This window comes from Aplysia californica, unplaced genomic scaffold (genome assembly GCF_000002075.1).
Source record: "Aplysia californica isolate F4 #8 unplaced genomic scaffold, AplCal3.0 scaffold00106, whole genome shotgun sequence".
NCBI lineage: Eukaryota > Metazoa > Mollusca > Gastropoda > Aplysiida > Aplysiidae > Aplysia > Aplysia californica.
In genome coordinates, this window is record NW_004797376.1 from 113,024 (window position 1) to 136,272 (window position 23,249).

The 23,249-nt window shown below is 41.0% G+C and overlaps 1 protein-coding gene across 1 annotated transcript in view; it reads right to left on the reverse strand.

Moving 5' to 3' along the window:
• LOC101857781 (guanylate cyclase 32E) overlaps positions 1–23,249 on the reverse strand; it is a gene marked incomplete in the record, with an annotated part of 173,169 nt that overhangs the window by 58,520 nt on the left and 91,400 nt on the right. Inside the window, 2 exon segments of the mRNA XM_035969023.1 lie at positions 5,544–5,743; positions 15,340–16,251. Of these exon segments, the coding sequence (XP_035824916.1) occupies positions 5,544–5,743; positions 15,340–15,918 (779 nt within the window).

A 23,249-nucleotide genomic window follows, 5' to 3' on the forward strand; every position in this document is an offset into this window, starting at 1 on the left:
GCACCTTTGCCCTAGACGTGTATCACTGGTACATCTCTCTAATCTTTCTATAACGACTTTTTTTGTAACAACTACTTTCGTAGTAGTCTGTCGACAGGCTGTTTCGTTATATTACAATATTGTCCCCAACCCACGCCTGAAACACGGCCCTTGCGTGTCTGAACAGCAGATGTTTAACTACAGCGCGGTCAGAGGTCCGCTGCGCAACTTTCTGCCAAATTACATCTCAACTATCGAACAGAGACTCTCCTACTTTTGCATGGGGATTTGTTTCGAATTGTCACAACAGATCAATAATTTTTGTAAACGCTTGTTAGCTGTATTCCAGAAAATTTCATTAAAATATTGATAGAGGGTGGTTTCTACACAGTTTAAAAGGTTTACATCAGATAAGGTGGGACAATAGCACTTTCAAAAGCAAGGTCGTTCATTCTCCTAATTGCGACACTACGCTTAATGTATGCATATTTTGTCAAATTGATTTAATGTAACAAATGGTGTGGAAAGAAACTTGAAGTTTTTAAATTCCCTTTTAGCAATCATGGATGATCACATTTTATCATTTTGTAAACCAGAGCGCCCTGGTACAGGTGCATCGCTTTTGAACAGGAGTGGGCTTTACTGTTTTTCATTTCTTTTATTTATACGTTATAAACCAATGTATTGAGAGATATTTGTGATAATCTCTTCAGAATATATAAATCATCGTACATTCACCGGCATCTTATAAAGCGTAGCCCTCCTCCTATCAAAAAATACCAAAACCATGCTCAAGTGATGTATAAAAAGCTTACAGTACAGTTTGACTAGCATTGCGATTTCATAAGCTTGAGACAAGAAAATAATCTCCTTTGGTGACTCTTAAAGATCCAATACAACGATTAAGCAAAGTACCTGTAGTGTCAGTGACAACAATTACACAAATGGAGGACAGCTAAATAAAACAATGATAAGAAATTGACCGCTGACAGAAAGGGTTTACTGAATGCTTTGGGCAAAGATGTACCTCAACGTTGCATAACTATAAACAGCCTATACTCAGATATAATCTAAGTTACACTACGAAAGCCCATAACCATTAGAGGTCGGCAAGACAATGTAATGACTAGACGCTGCATATTCGTTTGGGTTTTTTTTTCTTGTTTTCTTCATTTTATAATAAATAACGGTTTGCCTGTACTGCAAATGTCCTCCTATGTTAAGTCATTCTTCTCATACGCATACGCATACGCACACGCACACGCACATGCACACTCACGCACGTTCGCAGTACACCCACGCACATAATACATACAAACATACACATACACACATATACACATACACACATACACACACACATACATACATACATACATACATACATACATACATACATACATACATACATACATACGGGGGGGCTCTCGTGGCCTAGAGGTTAAGGTGTTGGCCTCTCATTCAAAGGTCCCGGGTTCGAATCCGGGTAGCGACCGAAAATTTTCTTCTCTAAAATTGTCTCCTTTCCCCTCCTTTCCTGCTCTCTAGCAATGTTCTGTTGTCTGCTTTCATTTCCACTTTCTGCCCCCACCCCATCACCTCCTTTGCCCCCTCCTCTGGGCTCCTGACTCTTTCTGCAGCCTTTCTACTGCTACTCCTTGGCTCCTCCTTACTGCTGTCTTTCTGCCACACCCCTGATCTTCTGGTAGGAAAGATCTACACCTAGCCTTCTCGGACAAGGGCGAAAAATCTCAGAGGGCCCGTGTGCAAGTGCAAGTTGCGCACGTTAAAGATTCCTTGGTGGTCTAAAATCGATAAGAGTAGGCTTCAAAATTTCCTACCAACTGAAAATATTAGCTGTGTCCCGCGCGCTCATATGACCTTATGCAGTTAGCGCCGTAAAACACTTTACAAATACATACAAACATACATACACACACACACACAGACACACACACACACATACACACATACACACATACATACATACAACGACACACACGCACATACGTCCCGTTGTGATGCCATCTTCCCATACAACGGTCTAACAAGTTCATTATCACTTCTTTCAATATGAAAAGTAGCCACTAGGGAGAGTCGGTGACTAAATAGCAATCAGTCACTTATTTGTATGACTGTTCGACCAGCTGTAATAGTCATCAGCACATTAGGCATATTATGCTGTTCTTTAAAGTGCACCGAGACTATTATGGCAGTTTTTAAAAAAACAATATTGAAATGTCCTGATAGTTAGACTGCTTTTACAATGTTTGCTTACAGTTGCATGACAGAGAGCTTATTATAAGAGATCACCATTTCGGACAGTTAGCGGTCCAAATATTCACTATATGAAAATATTTAAGTCCTCTGCGTTTGATAGCGGGGTGCCCAACCATTATACCACATACATTTTCTATTCAAACTGTACTGCTTCAAAAGAACAGATGGTTCCGTTTATTATTGATAATTAATAGATTGGAAAATTGCTCACTGAACTTAGGAGGGTAAATTTTATATTCGAACTCTCGTGTAACATTTACAAGGTAACGGTTGAGTTACTGCGGAGTATTATTTTGCCAAAAGCAAAAAATTAAATACTTGGGTAAAGTCTTAAAATGACTTTCACATTCCTGACTTTGCGTCGGAAAAGATGTCTTAAATGACCGCGTAGTTGACTGTTGAGGTCTAATTACATCCCTTAACATCTCTTTCTCCCTTCTTTTTCCTCTCATTGCCCAACACGTTCGTTTACGGGACAGATTGCCTCATTTTCTCGGCTCACGCAATCGAGGATGGATGTCAACCATAGCTCCCATTTCAAGAACAATAAGGTTATGAAAGAAGAATGCCTGCGGCAAAAGCAATATCATGGCTGTGTGTATTCTTAAAACTAATCATTGGGCGAAGACCTTTTTTGATTGAGCTGCACGGACGAATATTACGGGCAAATGGTGGTCTTAAGGGTAATTCGGAAGTAAGTCTTTCTGGGACCCCAGCAGAGCGAGCAGCGACAAAATGGATAGAGAATTCTGTGAATCTCAAAATGTATTTCCATTTGATTAAACTGCTGTTATGGGCTTTTTTGTCAGTGCATCTATTATTCTGTTTTTGTTTGTTTGTATTTGTGTGACAAAGAAACATAAAAGGGGACCTGATGACAGCTGGGCTGCAGGGAAAAATAGGGTCAAAGAGAAATAAAGGAGAACCTCCAACATCACTGAAGACGTAAAATCCGACACTGGGCTACAACTTCGTGAAATACTATACATCAAAGCAGAGACTTGGGAAGATAGAGGAGTGTTGTGACATGGACGAAAACTGCCATGATGACAAGTGACAACATCATCTTTGCCTTTTCCACCCTGCACCAGGGAACAGGCCACAAACACTTTCCACCGTTCCCTATCCTGGGCTATCCTGTTGATATCATTTTATATCTTCACAATTTTCTCTTAATCAGTCTCTTTAAGTCTTCTTCAGGTTTCCAGTGGTCTTCCCTTTAATCTCTTACCATGTGGGTTCCAATCCAACACGTTGACCGGCAATAGGTGATCTATCATCCTGAAAATCGTTACGGTCTATAAGACTTGTCCCCGAGCGGTTTTATCTGCTTATATTTTGTCATAACAGGATCTACGTAGCATGCTTAGGTTTCAACAACATTAGACCTCAATGATCTACAAGCCCCCCTAACTTTGAAATTGCAGTGCTCAGGTCTTTTAAAAAATATTTTCTGCGCACCGATGCTGTTCTCAAAGCCCTCAAAAGAATTGTTCACATGCAAGCATGTTTATAAAGAAACGTAAAGTTTAAAAAGAATAATAAAATAGTAGCCTACAGACGCAGGAAACAGACAGAAACCTGTTGAATTGAATTGGTATACTGTGCTTTCACAACAATACCGTCGCCATTTAATTACACTAAGTCGGTATCACTGGCTCGTTGGTGATTTGATGCAGGTTGCCCAGGTATTGGAAATATTGGTAGGTGGGCGTAAGGATATTCAAACCTCTTAAAGAAGTGGACGCTGAATATAAAACGTTCGACAAGCACTCAACTACACTGACAAAAACAGTTCAAAGGTGGGGAGAGCTTATCAGGTCATACCAGAAATATAGCCTCAGTTGAACACCTCAGTCCTTGTAAACAAGCAGGATACGTCAACACTGTGATTAGCAACGCTTAGAGGATTGTGCTGTGTGGTGTGACGTTTCCCTCCGACGTCCAGCCCCGCTAACTGCGCTCGACCCTCGCGGTGTTAATTACCGCTCTGATGACGCTATGGGCCAACCCTTTTCCTTGCTACCCCGAGTCCAAACCACTCTCGTAATCAATATTACATAATTATGTTGAAAATTGTGTCAACAGAACGTTTTGATCTGGCGTAGTACGTGATGTAGTGCGTGGAGCATGGAAAAAAAGAGTTGTTTTTTCCAGGACTGGTGAAGTCCTGAATTTTTTCTCCTCCAAAAATCTCATGTCTTACCAAGACTTTTCGTAGGGTATAACAGATTTATTGAAAACGATTTACGCCCCCAAGGACCCATTTTAGATACATCAGTAAGTACATAGTTTCTACCCAGTCAGAAATACGGTGAGACTCGTAAAGTTCTTTCCCTCAAGGGAATTAAACTCGTATTGTTCGCTCGCACGGTGTAACGTCTAACCATCACAGCTGAGTAACTGGAATGTCACCAACTCTGCCTTTTGCCAAAAGTAGACGCCGGTCTCTGTTGGGTCGAGCATGGTGTGGGACATGACTAATGATATGGGTCAGTTGGTGAAAAAAAGGCTCTTTCATTCCGACAAACTGTAACTACAGCTGTTACTTTAGATAAGGGCGTGATCTTGTTCAAAGCAAGGAATTATATCCTAATATTATACAAAACAAGCAGAATGTGCGAATGCCCGCGTGCGCGCTGTGTGTGCGTGCGTGTGTGTGTGTGTGTGTGTGTGTGCGTGTGTGTGTGTATGTGTGTGTGTGTATGTGTGTGTGTGTGTGTGTGTGTGTGTGTGTGTGTGTGTGTGTGTGTGTGTGTGTGTGTGTATGTGTTTAATATATAGTCCGATCCGGACATTAGGGATTGCCTTGTTAGTTAGACAACTTCCTGGGCCTTCAACATATTGTGGTAGGGTGGCCAGTTCCTTAATACATGTACGTGTATATATATATATATATATATATATATATATATATATATATATATATATGTGTGTGTGTGTGTGTGTGTGTGTGTGTGTGTGTGTGTGTGTGTGTGTGTGTGTGTGTGTGTGTGTGTGTGTGTGTGTGTGTATATATATGAGTCAAAGAATGGGAGTGGCAGAGAGGGGGGGGGGAATCACTGGGATTTTCATTGTGGGCGATCAAAGGTTCCAGCAGTCACAAAACGTAAAAGGGCAGGTTGAGTTCTTCCCGAATCTCAGCAACTTTTAACACCATCTGTTTTCAGTCAGGAGAGTGTAAAAATGCCTAAGCAAAATAACAAATCTAATCCTTAGAGAACACAGCATACTTTTAAAGCTCTAGTTTAACAATACCCCCTTTTCCCCTTTGTGATACTCACGTAATGTTGTTCATCTCTGCGCTCAGTTTGAACTTTTGACTCGTGGCCGCCCATTTCATGTCCGTTCCCGATATGAGCCAGCACGACGTCCAGGAGTATTTACTCATGACAGCAATCACCGAGCTAGAGACATAGGCCATCAGAGTCTCTGTGTTCACCATCAGGTGTCTCCCAGTGGAGTTCTGGTGGTCTTGGCAGTCCTTAATATCACGAACCGTGTGGAAAACAATGAGGATAATAAATTAAACTAAAATTGAACAGTGAAATCAATAAAGCTGTACAAGGATTGTACATTGGAGTTAATTAGTTATAATAGGATTGTTTACGGGGGGGGGGGGGGGGGTTGACTTCCTAAAAATAACACCGTCCAATATCTATATTCGTTAAGAAGTCTCTAAAACAGAAGAATGAGCCATACTTTTCATGAGAACAATCTTTGGTTATCCTCATCCAGCTGGCCTTGCAGCTTTAGACATCTTAGAGAACAATAATAAAAGGTAAACATTTTACTGGCAACTTTGGTGCAGCTGTTAGACGCTTCGCTGTCACACGTAGGGGACCCGAGTTCGATTCCCAAGTTGGGAGAATTTTTTATCAAGAATTTCGCCTTTGTTTCTGGGACGTTGTATCCCACTCAGCCCGAGTTGGTCGGAAGCCCATCTTCTAAATGATCTAAATTGTGCCGATGGGGACGTTACACACATACATTAAAATCGATTGAAAATAATGTACATGGCACTAGAAATAAATGTACGTTAGAAGAAAACATATTTTAGTTTTAGTAACGTTTTACGGCGTTCGCAACTGCATAATAAGGTCCTATGAGCGCCAAAGTGAGGATGTCAACAGAGAAGTCTAGACGGTGAATCAAGCTTACTCTGCTCACCTCTCTAGCCTCAACAGTACAAAGTTTGCTTCGACTATCAAGGCACCCCGAAAATGTCAGTTCACAAGAGAGTGACAAACATACAAAAGAAGTAGAGGAAAATGAAAAGGGTGACGGAAGAAAAAGCAGCAGTTTCCCCTTTATTGTTCCGGCACAATATGAGCACGAGATCTATAAATCAGTCCATTTATAATTCTACTGTGCATACAAACATGTTACTCTCCCCCCTTTGGGAATGACCTAAAGACAACTTCAGTCCGTAGCACTGCCCTGGTGGGGCAGGAAATATGTACACAAGAACATTAATAGGTTAGGCGTAACATGTACGGAATAAAGTTCTAAACAAGCCTCAAAATACCGAAATAGTACATTTTTTAAACTTTTTTATTTATAACCTTTCTTCTTATTATACTTTTTCTACCTCTTCCTAACTTTTCCAGTAGCTGGAAGGTGCTTCTCGGAACTTTCTCCAATTAAACACATTGACTCTTGACTTGCCATTCTGCCTGTCTGAATTGTTTTGGTTTTATAAACCACTCACTCAAAAATGTCAAATCTGTCTTTCCGAGTTTTGAAACAAAATAAGGAGACAAAATAATGTCGATTGCCCCTTATTCTAAAGTCTCGGGACAAGCCTCTAATCCTACGTACTCCAAGTTTTGAAACGGTTGTCGTTCAAAAGCCGTGTGGGTGCTTATTTCCTTCGTGGGTGGGACTTTCACTGACATTGCGGACACAGCTTTGACGAGACGAGATTCTTTTTTTTCTCCAGCCCACAGTGTATTCTAGACGTTCCCTTCAGTCGGCATGACGTTGACCAATGACTTTATAAAGATAAGATACAATCGATACTAAGACCAAGAAAGGCAGGAGGGCGGGATATTGGACAGAGAAAGACTTCTCTGACACAGACACATATGACGCAAATGTCCCAAGCAGAGGAAATAGACGGATGAACAGCACGGTCACTCTTTTGTCCTCAGCTCTGTCATTGCCGATGAATTCTCGCTGTGAAATGAAACAAGTCACTTTTGTCATTACCCTAATTGCTTCTCTTTTCTTTTACTTATCTCCAAGGCCAGTCGTTTTGCAGGTGTCTGAAACATTATACAGAGATCCAATCACACCGGAACTTTAGTCTCTTCATCACCATCTCCATCCCACTATATGTACTGTGCTCTCAGTGACATTCTATGACCTTCGCCACCCAATATTCTGCCCTTCCCTCTATATCTCAGAGTCACTCTATCCCCGCTACCACCAAATTTTCAATCATTTGAGTTTTCAGCCTGTCCTGTTTTCGAAAAAATGTCACTCCATACCAGCCTCAATTCCACTTTTCGCCCTATCTACTGTACCTTAGAATGCCACATTTATCCAACTTTTTGCCCTTCCCAATATACCTCAAAGAGCTACTCTATCCCAATCCTAATCCTATTTTCTGTCCTACCCTCTATCGCCATCTCGGTCTCTATTTCCGTTCGTCTTTAACCAGAAGCGGGTGGGGGGGGGGGGGGGGCTCGGATCTAGTCAGTGTTAACAGGATCCAGAATTTTACAAAGATCTTCGAAAACAACTGGAAAATAAGCACGCTGCCAAAACAATGTCTTTTTTGCACATACTTCGAACACATCCCCCCAGGGAACCCCCCCACACAAAACACACACACACACACACACACAACCGACCACCCCGTCACACACACACACACACACACATATATATATATATATATATATATATACATACACACACACATACACACACGCACACACACATACACACACACACACACACATACACAAACACGCTCACACACACATTTACACAACGTTCCCCTCTTCTCACTCCTTTTCCTTTTTGCTGCCCCTTTATTATCAACCTTTTCAACCTCTCCGGCCTAGGTGGCCATTCCAAAATTTTTCGAAATTGCCAATAACCCCTACCAAAAGCACACCCTAGAGCTGTGTAAGGAGTACTCATTATTCAACGTAGAGAGCTTTTTTCTAAAGGTTTTGCAGGAAAGGGAAGCAAACATTAGATGACAAACAAGTTTGATCTGTTGCCTCATTAAGAAAACACGTCATAAAGTATTCAGCGGTTTCCTCGCAAGGGGTGTTGCTATTCGTCTCGGTACCATAATATGATCATTTAACCTCTCCAATGCCCTTTTATTACATGACAAGCTTAGCTTTGGAGGGATTACATCCACGTTGTTGGCGAATTTAGAAATCTGAAACAGAGCATTCCAGAGGACACTTTTTTCTTCCTTACTAAAGGCAATTCGAGAGGGGCCGAAGAGATAATGTCGATGGCTGGGAAGGATGGAGTGCTGTTCAGCACTATAAGCCGCATCATGTTGAAAGAAGGGTGGATGTGTTAGGCGTAAAGAGAGGCAGGGGGCCATCTCAGCATCATTACTGAGTTCTTCCAGGTTAACAAGGTGTAGTAATGGGAACTACAAGAGGAATGAATGGGAACTACAAGAGGAATGAGAGTTCATAAAACGAAAATGGATGGCATTTTCTAAAACTTGGTTTATGTCGACCTGACACCTCGATCTGCCGGATGACTGTGAGTATTGACCTATATCTATCTATCTATCTATCTATCTATCTATCTATCTATCTATCTATCTATCTATCTGTCGGTCTGTCCGTCTGTCCGTCTGTCTGTCTTTGAAATTCTCAAAGTGTCTATGGTGGCGTCAGTAGTGTAGTCCATTGGTTAGACTACCGAACCCGTAATCTTGAGATTACGGGTTTGAGGGTTCGAGCTTCAGCGTTGCGTCTTTGGAAAGGCACTTAACACGAATGTCCTATTTGCCTCTGTTCTTTCGGAGACGGACGTTAAAATCGTAGGTCCCTCCCCTTAAATAACCTAATAGTGTTGATAGGGTTGTTAAACCCGTACAATTTCACCACTTTTTCACCAAAATGTATGTGATGTGCTCAAGTGTTTCTTTCGTCACATTGTCTAAATGTTCTGGCTTGTAGGGTCCTCACATTCCATGTTCCGATTTGTTTTCAAACATTTCCTCCCATGCTTTGGGTGGCTGCCTTGTTACTGCAGCCCACTGTGCGGAATTCGATAGCCACTGTCATAACAAGCCCTCCTCAATATTGTTATGCTCGTTTCTTTGTGGTTTCTTTTTACAACAACCGTCGACCCAGAACAGGGCCCCGGGATTCTGCATGATTATTTCTCTAGCTTTTAATCTGCGGTCTTTGTATTTCTTTAAGATCATGCATAGTCAGTTCCCTACCTTTTCCACGTTGAAACATTGAAATATCGGGCTTTGCCTCTTCCTTCTTCTTCTTCTCCCTCCCCCACCTTCATGACAATTTTTTTTTTTTAATTATCTGAAACTAACAATGGCTGTAAGATGCAGTAGCATTCAGATCGCAACACAAAATATATACAATCTCGATGAGTTGTCAAAGTTCTCCAGGTTTCACCTGGCTACTTCTACTTCTGTATGCAAATTGTTGGAAATTGCGGCGTAAATGACCAGGGAGAGGAGTCCAATCAGGTTTCTACAACACCAATGACACTCTCGCTCTCTCTCTCTCTCTCTCTCTCTCTCTCTCACACACACACACACACACACACACACACACACACACACACACACACACACACACACTCACTCACTCACTCACTCACAAAAGTACACAAACAAAAATAGAATACGAAGAGGTAAAAAAGGAGGAGTACAGAGGGCTGGGAGAAAGAGAGAGAGAGACAGAGAGAGAGAGAGAGACAGAGAGACAGAGAGACAGAGAGAGAGAGAGAGAGAGAGAGAGAGAGAGAGAGAGAGAGAGAGAGAGAGAGAGAGAGAGAGAGAGAGAGAACAGCATTGCGACACAGCAAAAGAAAGGGCCATGTCATCAATAAATGTAAGTGAGGAAATCGTGCACGCATAAGATAAGCTGCTGCAAGGACAGACAACCATTACACGCTGTCAACAAACTATGATGAGACGGTGGTTCGGTACAAGAGCTATCTTTCCACTTGAGTGGAGAGTGAACTTGCGTCTGTGGAAGTTGCAACATAAAAGTAGAATGAGAGTGAGGAGAGCGAGGAGAACGAGACAGACCGATTGACAAGCTTAATTCATTTTACAAACTAATTGGAAGAATAACTAAACTTAAACTCTCTCTCTCTCTCTTTCCCTTTCTCTCTCTCTCTCTCTCTCTCTCTCTCTCTCTCTCTCTCTCTCTCCTCTCTCGCTCTCGCTCTCGCTCTCGCTCTCGCTCTCTCTCTCTTTCGCTCTCTCGCTCGCTCGCTCTCTCGTCCGTTCTCCCTCCACCCTCTCTCTATCGCTTTCTCCTGTTCGTTTTGAGCCTTCACTCACTCACTCACTCACTCACTTCTATTTCTTTAAAAAGTCTAATGAAAAAATGAAACAAACAAATACAGTGTGCAAGAACATGGAGCAAAACAATAAAAAGGGAAGAGAAGCAACAAAATGCAAATAAGAGAAAGGAAAAGAGAAGGGACAAAAAAAACAAAAACGAACAATATACATTATTGATAAGTGGGCAGAGAGACAGACGGAAATAGAGATGTGATAAAAGGGCTGGTTGCTAGACGTGAGCAATCAGTAGATGTGACAAAGAAAAAGTGTACTTTCAAAATAGAGTGGTCACAATTGACAAGAAATATGCACGGCGAAGTAAGCTACAGTTGGAGGGACAGCGCAACTAAAAGCGTGTGTTACGAACTGATAATTTCGACTAAATGTACTCTCACATTACACCTGTTTAAAATGCTATCTATGTACCTTGGCATTGTTTTAGGACGATTCTTGTCTTTGATCAGCGCACATCTGCATACAGCTAGAGTTGGTATTAAACTCACTTTCTTAGGGCGGTCTTATGAGCCAACTAACCTACTAATATTTGGGAATATTTTTGCCCCTCAGCCTCTTTCCACTTTCTCTGTTTTCGAGTAATTTAATTAACAAAAACAAAATAAAACACTATCGCTGCAAACGAGTTTAAGGCATGGTTACCTGGAGCCAGTCGTTCAGCTGGAAGCCTTAACAATTGCTCAGGCCAGGGCCAACATGGATCGCAGAGCATTTGTGTCACGACGCAGTGGAATCAGCCGTTCGTCAGTTTTCGCGCATATGGAGTTATTGATATCATCTTAAAGCGTGTTACATTTTCTTGGTTTTGATGGAAAAAAATAAACATTTACCTGGAACAGAATTTACGATAGAAAGAGGGGGGTGTCGCGCGGTGTCAGAAATAAAATTTGCGACAAAAAGGCAGATTTCCAATGCTTGAGTGTCCTTGGAATCGGCAAATTACTTGTTCGAGCCTTTGAGCTGCGTTTTTCAGTGAAAATCCATACATAAATGTTTTTATAAAACATTAAAGGAGTTGAGCCCAAAATTACTCTTTTTTAAATTACCAAACGGGTGGTAAGATGACAATTTCTTAGAATTCATTATTTGACGAGCGCCTGATTTCACCACGATGCCCCACAATTTTAAAAGGTTTATTGTGCTTTTTTTTCGAATCTAGTGGGTGCCTGACGGGCGATCTGGTGTGGATTGCTCCTTCCCTCTAGTCAAAGATCTATCGTTCTCATTTCTCCCCCTTTTTTTTCTTTGTATGATTCTCTAGAGGTAACACATCTAACCTTCGCACTTATATGATCTATTTGGGTTGCTAGTGCCATAAATCTCCAAGACCAAACCTAGACGTTGTTGTCTCTCAACAGCTAAGCTAATTCTTAATTCGAAAGCAAATGTTCAAATGGAAAACAAAAATTCACTATTTTTTCTTCTTTTTGGAACCCTAGTCTAAAAGACCGATATTTAAAACGTATTATGTGTGGTCTCTGACAGCATAATTGCCCCATGACTGGTTTTCACTTTGAAAAATAATAAATTTAAACCTTTTTTATATATTTGAGTTGTAAACCAATATATTGCCAAGAAGTCTGATATAAAGAAAGCCTTTTTGTGGCAACAAAGATGACAGATTGAAGACACACTGGCAATGAATCAGGAGAAATACAGGTTATCAAAATAAACGAGCGGTTTGCTAGAGCTCACTTTCTGAAGTGGGTGGTTGGCGTCTGCTCTGGTGTGGTTTGCTCCTACTTTCCTATCAACCATCTATTGTCCTTAGCTATCCTCCTTGTGTGTGTTTGTTACACTCTTCTTGCAATGCCTCTGATCGTCGGTATATATACGAGTATTACCTTATTGTGTTGCAAATGCCGAAAAACTCTCTTCTACTAAAACTAAACTTTCTCTTCACCCAGATAATGTCGCTTAAAATAGTTAAACAAGTCCAGACCAGACCATCTAAAGAACAATAATTATTATACGTATTAGTTAAAGCTGTAGCTTCTAACCCGCTCTATCTCCACACCCCACCTAACCTGCTAATGGAACCAGGAATATTGTTTCCCAAAGCACAGTAACCCTCTCTCTTTAAGAAATAACCGGAGGTGTTTAGGTTTCATTAGTCAGTGTGCTTCTCTATGGTGTGCTTTGACTGTAACGTGTACAACACTAAGATTTGAAGACTGCACTATGCAATATCCGTGCACCCATGAAATGAGAGATGGTTCGGCTTTTCATCGATAGTTCAAGTATCTATGTATTGTACAGAGAATCATATTCGTGATCTAACGTTCAAACAGTATCTTACAGCTAAGTTGGATTCTTCACACGATGGGTAATGCCCACATGCTCATGATTTGTCTCTGCACACAATTACTACTGTACGATCTGACTGCATTGACCCCAAATTATTTCTTAGAGTTACAGAAAAGAGAGCATTTTTGCAGACGACCCATTCCCTGTTATCAAATAGATTGGTGACAGAGGGGTAAAACGAAACAAAAAGGACTAACAGCATCGTCATTGAAATAACAGTCTACAGTAAAAATGGAAATAGAATGCAAGTTAAAATTCTTCCACCATATGAGGTCGTGTATTCTAAATATATGAACCACTCACTTCTCTAGGGAAAAAATCAACACAACATAATATTTTTAGACAAAATGTAATGGTACTCATTCGTGACTCTTCATTTTGCTAACGAGTTACAAAAATGAAATCATAAAAGAAGTCCTAGGTTTAGTAAGGAAGCCCTAAAATTGTTTGCAATTCTTTGAAACAGACCAGACTTGCTTTATGAACTCTATTGATTTGTTAATCGAATTTCGGCGACGTAGCCTCCAGAGACGTATCGTGTTTCAGTCCCAAACAAGATTACAAAACAAGATTACAAAAACTTGAGGGAGGCGAGACAAAATAAATAGGACGTACGCGGTAGAAATAAGCCTCCCCGAGGGACAAAAGACTGTGCAAGTCTATAAATGTTATTCTTAGCGTTACAAATCTGGAGAAAGACTTGCCCTGAGAACCGGATAAGAATAATTTATTTTTGCGTCCTCCAGCCTTCGTATAATTTTCCTTCTCCTTCTTTCCCACACCCACCTTCTTCTTCTTCTTCTTCTTCTTCTTCTTCTTCTTCTTCTTCTTCTTCTTCTTGCTACCGTGCCAGTCTCAGAGGTCAAAACTTGCAAATGCATGGGATTTATGCTTTCTCTGGTTTCATTCTCGTATGTTCCAGACAGCGTTCTCTGCGCCGGGACTCCTAGCGAGGGAGTGAGATCCTTGGCTTAATGTTACCTATTCAGCATCTGATATTTCTAGTATTCGCTTTCTATTCTTGCGGTTAGCCTCTAAATAGCTTGCTCCTCTCCCGCCTTCCCTCATAAAAGTACGTTTGTATTGGATTTTTATCCAATGTTTGGGCCTCCACAAAAGGGACTTTTGAACTGGCAGAGCTTCTTTTTACTACATTTCTTTAAAGTAAAGTCATTTTGCCGCGCTCCAGAGCCACTTTTATTGAACTGTTTAGCCTCACTGCCCTTTGTGGTGAGGATACTAATTTGAATTTTTTTTTTAAACCATACATTTCGCCATTCTACCTCCGACCTTCACTCTTTCCTCATGCAAATCTCTTACCCCAAGGACAATTAATGTCCTACAGCTTCGATGGTGCTCATCAATGGCGACGGAAAAGAAAACGTTTAGCAAACCAAACCGAAAGGGGGAGGGGGAATTCTGCACAGTTTTATCACTTCAGATGAGTACATCTTTTCATTTAGGAAATTTATGTTTGTGGTTTCCATAATAACCAAACCATCGTCTTTGGAAATACCGTTAGAGGTAGCGGCACCCCTTCATATTTAATCCAGTTTTTAGTTTTAAGATTCATATCTAACACAAAAAATGGTATAGGCTTAACGCCCCTATCAACACTATTAGGTTATTTAAAGAGTCGGGATCTCTGAATCTAGCGTCCATCTCCGAAAGGACCGAGCCAAAAGGGAAATTCGTGTAAAGTGTCTTTACCAAGGACACAACGTTGGACCGAGCTGACGCTCAAACCCCCGAGCCCGCAATCTCATATCTGACACATCATTATTCTAAAATAGCAAAGTTTGGTAAAAAAAAAAAAAAATTTTAAATAAAAATACAATAAGAGAGATCGTTTAGAAATAGTTTCTACTACTGGGCAAACATAAACATAATTTGTTGTCTTTTTATTTATCGAGTTATACAATATTCTACCACAATATACTTGTGACAGCTATTTTTCCTTTGACTCGCTCTTTGCAATAAGTAAAAGCATTTTAGAGCATGGTGTGATTATGTTCTCAGAATTAAACATTAAAGTGTTCCGCAATCAAACATTAACAGCAACTGACATTCTCATACTATATATATATGATTTATATTTTGTAAGCAGTTCTCTTGGATTCACCATTCCTAAACTCGTGTGTATGCTTTATAAACAGTCTTATAAACTATTTAAAACATCTTTAAAACTCAAGAAACCTTACGTTTATTTGTTTAAAGTAAATACTCACAAAGGTCATGTAGGGTATGTTGTAGGCCGTGGACATGAGGCCGGCTGAGTTACAATAGGCGTCAGGGCCGATGAAGGCGTCCACTGTGCGGTTACAGTACAGTTCTGCCATTTCCCTCATCGCCACAGCCTCCAGGTTCTTCGTGTCCCGGAATATCCGTGTGAAAGTCACAGGGATAGACTTGTTCCGCGCCTCATCGTTGAGATGATCCACGGCCAAGAAAAAGGCACCTCCGAAGAGTTTCCCTTTTCCATGATTCTCCAAGTTCGTGAGGAAGGCGAGGTTGATATCTATCGGGGTCATGAGAGATAGATTGACGGGTGTGGCAGAATTATTGTAAGGATGACGTTGATTAGTTCTGCACGCCATTCCTGTGTTTTCATACATTTCCGTTGCAGTTGCGCAAGTGGTGACGATGGAGAGAGTGAAAAAGAAAAGCAGCCCATTTGAAGAAGAGGTCCAGAAAGTACGACAGTGTACTTTCATGTCTCTGATATGTTTCCTCCAAAACGTCGAAGCTAAAGAAAACATATTTGCCGAATACACTTGCTTTGTCCTGCCAAGGCGTAACATGCCCATGTTGAATCGTCACATTAATGTTGTTTTGATCGAGGCCGATTTTGATGCACTCCACAGCGATGGGTATTTGTTGTATACAGTAAATTCCCACAAGTCCTCACACAGGACCATGACAGCATAACCATCGCGTTATAAATTCCCTGCATGCGCAACCCCGACCAAAGCAAGCAGAGACGAGAAATGTATCGGTTCTACTCTCAAGTGAGATTTCTCCATCGGCATGCAATCTGTAATGCTTCTGTACCTCCGATTTTGTTTTCAAATTCTTTAATCGATACGCCGATTCCTGATCAATGCAGATATTGCCAATGCCCGGGTAAGCATAAGAAAAATCTGTGGAAGAACGAAGACAAAACAACGTTAGAAGAAATAATATTTTTAATTTTGCAATGATACATAATAAAGCATATTATCCTCATTGAATGGAGTAATAATGGCACGCCAATTTGTGGCACGGGTGGTCTACAAAAAAGTAATGTTGAAAGGGTTTTTTCCGTATCGCTTCACTAACATATAATTATCATCATTAAACGTATTGTGTTACGACACCAAATGCTTAGGCTGAATATCCCAGTTCCATCTACATGACTTAAAACTTCCAAACGTTTAGCTTTAGCCGAGGCTGATCGTGGCAGCAGGAGAAATCTACACACAACGAGCCTTTATATGTTATCCACTTTTAAGCTTCACGATTAGCCCCTTAAGCGACGAGGACAAGACTGATTAAAAACAATCATGGATTCCGATGATGCCTACAGTTCTCTTTTTTCTTTTTCCAAAGGGGGGGTGGAGGACGTTGGTATAAAAGATCTAACTGTCATACCAGTTTTTGTTTCGTGTGTACATTGTTTAAACGAGAGACGCTAATGTAATCGATTCGCTTCATGACGCACAGACATTGCCTTACCACCTCTGTTGTTGGCGGTTGTTGTCTTGTGGTTAGGCTTCCACACTCATAATAATGAGATTGTGGATTCAACGGTTCGAGGCTCAGCTCGGTACAAAATTGTTTCCTTGATTTTAGTAACAGTTTTACGGCACTTGCAACACAATAAGGTAACATAAGTGCTAAAGATCAGAGGCGTTCCAAGACAATAACAAACACGAAAAGAAGGAGGAGAGATCAGGACGATAGGTGTTTAATGGGAAAGAAGGAGCAAATCACACCGCAGCACCTGCCAACCACCTACTGAAGGCTAGATTTTATCGGATGTTAAATTCGGAGGTCCTGCCTCTTAAACAACCTTACAGTGACGCAAGGGGCTTTAAACCTATTCAATTTTGCATCATCCCTGCCCCCAGTTTAATACCCCACCAGCCACACTATAATTATCTCACAAGAAAGATGACACCGAACCAGAAGTACACGTGGCATACTATTGTCCACAATCATAATGAATAAGAACGTGTCTCCAACAATGTCCCGGAAGTCTAAATAGCCTTTCCATGTAAGCAATTCTCGCATAACGTGAGTCGTGAATCGAGTAAACAAATGTCTTGTTCGCCCTTTATAAAATGCAATGCACTACAAGCCAATCTCACTCTGAAGCAAACGTAACTGCAGTATCTCCAAGAATAAAAATTAACGAGTCGTGCACAATCTTATGGAAACAAACAGAAAAACCATCGCGCTTGGCCGACAGCCTTAACGATCACGCAAACGCCAGATTAGCCCAATTTAAAATCCCAATCAATAAAGGCAATAAGGACGATCCACATTACAGGTCATCGGTTCAGAATGATCGCCGATGTTGTAACATGGTGTAGGCGTTTGTCTCCACAGAATCACCATTATTCTGCAGGGAACAACGACAACCGACAACTATCTTGTAATCGATATAACTACTGAATACTAAGAAAGAAGCAATTATCAGTCAACGACTCTTATGTGCATGGGAGGTTGTATTGTTTTGGCTTCCCAGGAGGGTATATGAGTTACAGATCTTACGCCAATACCAGTTTGTGTTTTTCATGCACATTGTTGATTAAAACTAGAGACAATAGTGCAATCGATTGAACCCCCGAATACCAAGAAGTACGTTAATTATCTGTGAACGGAACCTACGTATGATGTTTACACGTGCTGTTTTCAGTTATTGTTCCAGACAGAAGGAAAACACTTGCGTCTGCCATCCTGCGCATCTATCCGGGAACTGGGATAAAGATTCCGCAAACAATAAAGTGTGTTCACCAAGTGATACTATTGATGTCACATGGGTCAATGTCGGTATTCTAATGTCTTTCTACATCTGAGTCACACAAAGGTCTCTTAGCTACAAAACTACAATAGGCTTAAATGTGAATTTTCCAAGATCAAAACTGGTTATCATTTCCTTCAGACTTCGGTTATTTTACCCGTTCTCCATGTCCCAATTGTTAACTCCCTAAATAATCTGCTTTGTATTCAATAGCACGAGGCAAGAATCCGCTTGGATTTACGTTTCCCTTTGTAGCAGCAATGCAGACGTCATCAAGTCATCTCTTATTACACAACGTAATTTTGAGGGTTTTTACGGTTATGTCAAAGGACACACCACACCTGGAAAAAAATCTGCTATATTACATTTTAGAGATGGAAGTCTGAATCTTTAAATTATAATTGCTCTGCCAAGCAAAATAATTCTTTACCGTATTTGGGACGGATTATTTGAATTAATATCAAGACAAAACTGACCTCGCGTCACCATAAAGCACATGACGCAAATATTGTGATGAGAGAGTTGCAACTCGCTTACAAAGTTTATTTTGCACTGCTTTGCACTGCTAGGGTATTTCTTGCAGATACGTAATTTCTTGCATGACACAGGAGAGCAAAATTTCAAAATGACATATTTATTTAGAGTACCTGTATAAAGATCATTCTAACGATAACACAAACTCTGTTGATTTTTAGTACCTTAGGCACAAATCAAGCATGATAATAATGGGGAATAATTGATTAATTGATTGATTGATTGTTCAATCGATTCTGAAGCTCATAAAATTATTCATCTATATCGTTGTTGTTGCTATGGTGGTGGTGTTGGCGGCGGCAGTGATGGTGGTGATGTCCAGTGCATATTATATATCATGTACTTTGTATAGCATACTGAAAAGTTCTCCTTCCGTGTCCAGATAACAGGGATAGAAGTAGGAGCGCCTGACGCAGGAAGCGATTCTTCGCTCGTTATCCCGTCTCACCGGGCACAAGACAGAAATAAAACCTCGTGATAGAAATTAACTTAAGCAAGACGTACACTGGGAACACTGATAGAGTCGATTAATACTCTACATAATCTAAGTGCTGAGTCCATAGAAATGCTGCGTACACTTATGTTAATTGGGGCGTAAAATCAGCTCACGCATTATTAATACGGTTTCTGCTCTATAGCCAACAACCACTGATGTTTTCACTGTGAGTACATGGAGATTTGGGGGGAGGGTGAGGGAGTGGCCGGAGGGGGTGGAAATAGAATTACGTCATTGGTGTTATGAAACAAAAAAACAGCAAAAGGGGGTGACAAAGGAGGGTTTCAGCATCTTTTTTGGTGCGCTCTTGCATCGCACTCCCGTTAACAACAATGCACACTTTCATTGACTGGTGGAGTGAGTGATTGATTGATTGATCAATCGATTCAGCTACTCTGTAGGTACATGCATTCATTCTGTTGTTTCTTTAAGTTGTTTTATTGTTGCTGTTTTTGTTGTGGCTGTTTGTGGTGTTGTAGTTGTTGTTGTTGTTGCTGTTGTTGATATCAATGTTGTTGTGCATGTCTTGTTTGGTTGTAGTACTTGGTGAGCTACCAATAAGCTTAGTATGGCCACATTTCACTAGACTGATAGTAACAACAAAACAAGTAGGAAATAGATGGGTAGACCAGACAAGAGCGCCATCAACTATGTACTAACAGTCAACGCCACGCTTATCTGTCCCTGGTCACTATATCTTGCCTGGATACACCCACGCCGTAGGTGATTTCCTCCTCCTCGATCGGATTCATATAACTACCTCTTTTTTTTCGTTTGGTCTCCGGTGCCGTGTCTGATATAGGGCAATCGTGTCTCTAGCATTCTTAAAACGTATACACATTATGTACAAAATGTCTCCATATTCTTCTTTTTATGGTCATACTTGATTAACTAACACATAAGCTACCCTACTGACTCATGTGTTTGTTTGTTTTTTGTAAAGTGTTTAACGGCGCTCGCAACTGCATAAGGTCATATGAGCGCGCGGGACACACTTAATATTTTCAGTTGGTAGGAAATTTTGAATTTTGCCCGGGTGGCGGCCGAAGTCTACTCTTATCGATTTTAGACCACCAAGGGATCTTTAACGTGCGCAACTTGCACACGGGCCGTCCGAGATTTTTCACCCTTGTCCGAAAAGGCTAGGTGTAGATCTTTCCTACCAGAAGATCAGGGGTGTGGCAGAAAGACAGCAGTAAGGAGGAGCCAAGGAGTAGCAGTAGAAAGGCTGCAGAAAGAGTCAGGAGCCCAGAGGAGGGGGCAAAGGAGGTGAGGGGGTGGGGGCAGAAAGTGGAAATAAAAGCAGACAACAGAACATTGCTAGAGAGCAGGAAAGGAGGTGAAAGGAGACCATTTTAGAGAGGAAAAATTTTTCGGAAGCTACCCGGATTCGAACCCACGACCTTTGAATGAGAGGCCAACACCTTAACCTCTAGGCCACGAGAGCCCCCTAAGAAGAAGCGAAAGAGTAGCAGTAGAAAAGCTGCAGAAAGAATCAGGAGCCCAGAGGAAGGGGCAAAGGAGGTGAGGGGGTGGGGGCAGAAAGAGGAGACGAAATCAGACGACAGAACATTGCTAGAGAGCAGGAAATGAGGTGAAAGGAAACAAATTTAGAGAAGAAAATCTTTCGGTCGCTACCCGGATTCGAACCCGGGACCTTTTGAATGACAGGCCAACACCTTAACCTCTTGGCCACGAGAGCCCCCACTCAGTTGTTTATGAGAATATGGAGTCACATAACCTGTCAAAGAAAAGACTTATCCAGAGGCCGGCATGGTGTCTGTCTCGCCTTGCTATCCCCACCCTTGTCTTCCACACACGAATTCTCTTTAAAAGCTGCTGCAGCCACGAAAAATGTGTCAAAGTCAATTTGTTTTTCACGCTAGAAAATGTTCTCTTCTAATCATCTATGCTGTATAATATGCATGACTTTCAAGAGTGTCGTCCGAGAAGGAAATTCATATCCTATGGGCATTCATGATAATGCATATCAATTGGGCGGCGTGTCCACATTTCTGTGCCATTAATCTCTCTCTCTCTCTCTCTCTCTCTCTCTCTCTCTCTCTCTCTCTCTCTCTCTCTCTCTCTCTCTCTCTCTCTCTCTCTCTCTCTCTCGCGCGCGCGCATACATAAATAATGCATACATACATACATACATACATACATACATACATACATACATACATACATACATACATACATACATACATACATACATACATACATACATACATACATACATACATACATACATACATACATACGTACATACATATATACACTCGCATATATGCACATATACACACACGCACACAAACGCACACACGCAAGCGTACATAATTACACATAGACAAATATTACTAACATGTATGTAGTACACACACCAAGCACACGCCACCACCACGTTTTTAAATACACGCAAGAAGTAAGCCACTGTGACATGAAAAGTAACGCCAAGACTGCCAAAAGAGTCACGATTCTTCAATGCAGGCCACATTCTCTAACCAGACGTCTTAGAAATGCCTTTGATCTGAAAGAAGCAACGGCACATTTAAAACTTTGATGCCAATTTTTCGGGCTTGTGTAGTTCAAAGGGAACTCACCGCACCATGGGTCAGGATCAACATCAGGTACCAGCCAAATGCCAAAGATAAAACCAGGAAGGGACCGCATGGGGGATAAAAGCGTAACATCAGAGCTCTTTTGGTGTGTTGGATGCATTAGTGCCAAACTCCAGCCCACCTTGAGTCGCGCCTGGTCTTGTTTTACTTTTGTTTTTCGTTTTCTGTTCTGTCAGAGTGCTGCGTCCTTTTGGAATTTATTCTTTGGAGGGTTTTGTGGGCTTGTGTGGGTGTGGGGGGGGGGTCTGTGTATGCATATATATATATGTGTGTGTGTGTGTGTGTGTGTGTGTGTGTGTGTGTGTGTGTGTGTGTGTGTGTGTGTGTAAGTGTGCAGGGGGGTGGGGTCAGGGCATGTGGTTTTGTTTGGTGTTTTTTTTTGGTTTTAACGGGGAGTTGGGGGGTGGGAATCTGGAAATCCTTTCATTCCTGTATTATCGCACTTGCTGCTCGTCCATTTCACTAATCTAGCATTTGAGTTTAATTTTCAAGCTTCAACACTCTGCAACGACGTATAGATCTATCGCAAAATTATGTTGATAGAGGTAACTTAATCTAAATCACCAAAATTTCTTGTACTCTGTTTTACAGTGAAAAATAAAGGTTTCGAAACAGAATGAAATCAAAATTAGAACAGCACCTAAACAACCAGAAAATTTTACAAATAGGGGCGTGTGTTCAACTATCCGAAGATTGATTGTTTTAACCCTAAACGTGTGTAATTCAAGAAAAAAAAGTACAGGATAAGATGTAAATTATGGAATCACCGACAAGGGACGTGCCAGCGTCAGTTTCGGTTTTGGTGGAGACACGCTCTAACATAACACATTGATTTTTTTTTAAGGTAGGAAAAGCATCTAATGAAATGACATTACGCTATATAAGCACAAAAAATAGAAAAACAACACACCAGAAAAATAGCAAGAAAACACACCAATAAATAAATTACAAAACAGAGGGAAAAAAGAGAAACAGCATTATATTATAGTATGTAATGTACGTATAGTCTTCACATGAAAATAACAAATCAACGTGGTGTCAACAAAGTGAGAAAGCGGCGAAGTGAAGCGGAAGTGAAACTACATAATTTAAACTTTTTTTCTAAAAGTAAAGAGATTCGGTTTGTTTGTTTTTTTTCGATTCTTTATTCCCCGGCGGCGTCTTTTTATTGTTGGTTTGGGCTTTTTTTTTAATGCAAAGACCGCTGACCAAAAAATGCCAAAAATCGCAGGGGCAAGCCGCGACAAAAGCAGATGCTAGACTAATCAGTATTTTTCTGAAGGCCAATTAAGTAATTGCGTTTGCCTTATGTCTTCAAGAAGACCAAACACTTAAAAGAACCGCTACTCTCGAGACAGCACACAAGTACAAGCATAAATATAATAATAACAGAACCGGGTCTTCACTACTTAAGTAACAACGAACCGAACAGTGTCATGGGCAGCTGAAGTAAAGTATCTCTCTCTCTCTCTCTCTCTCTCT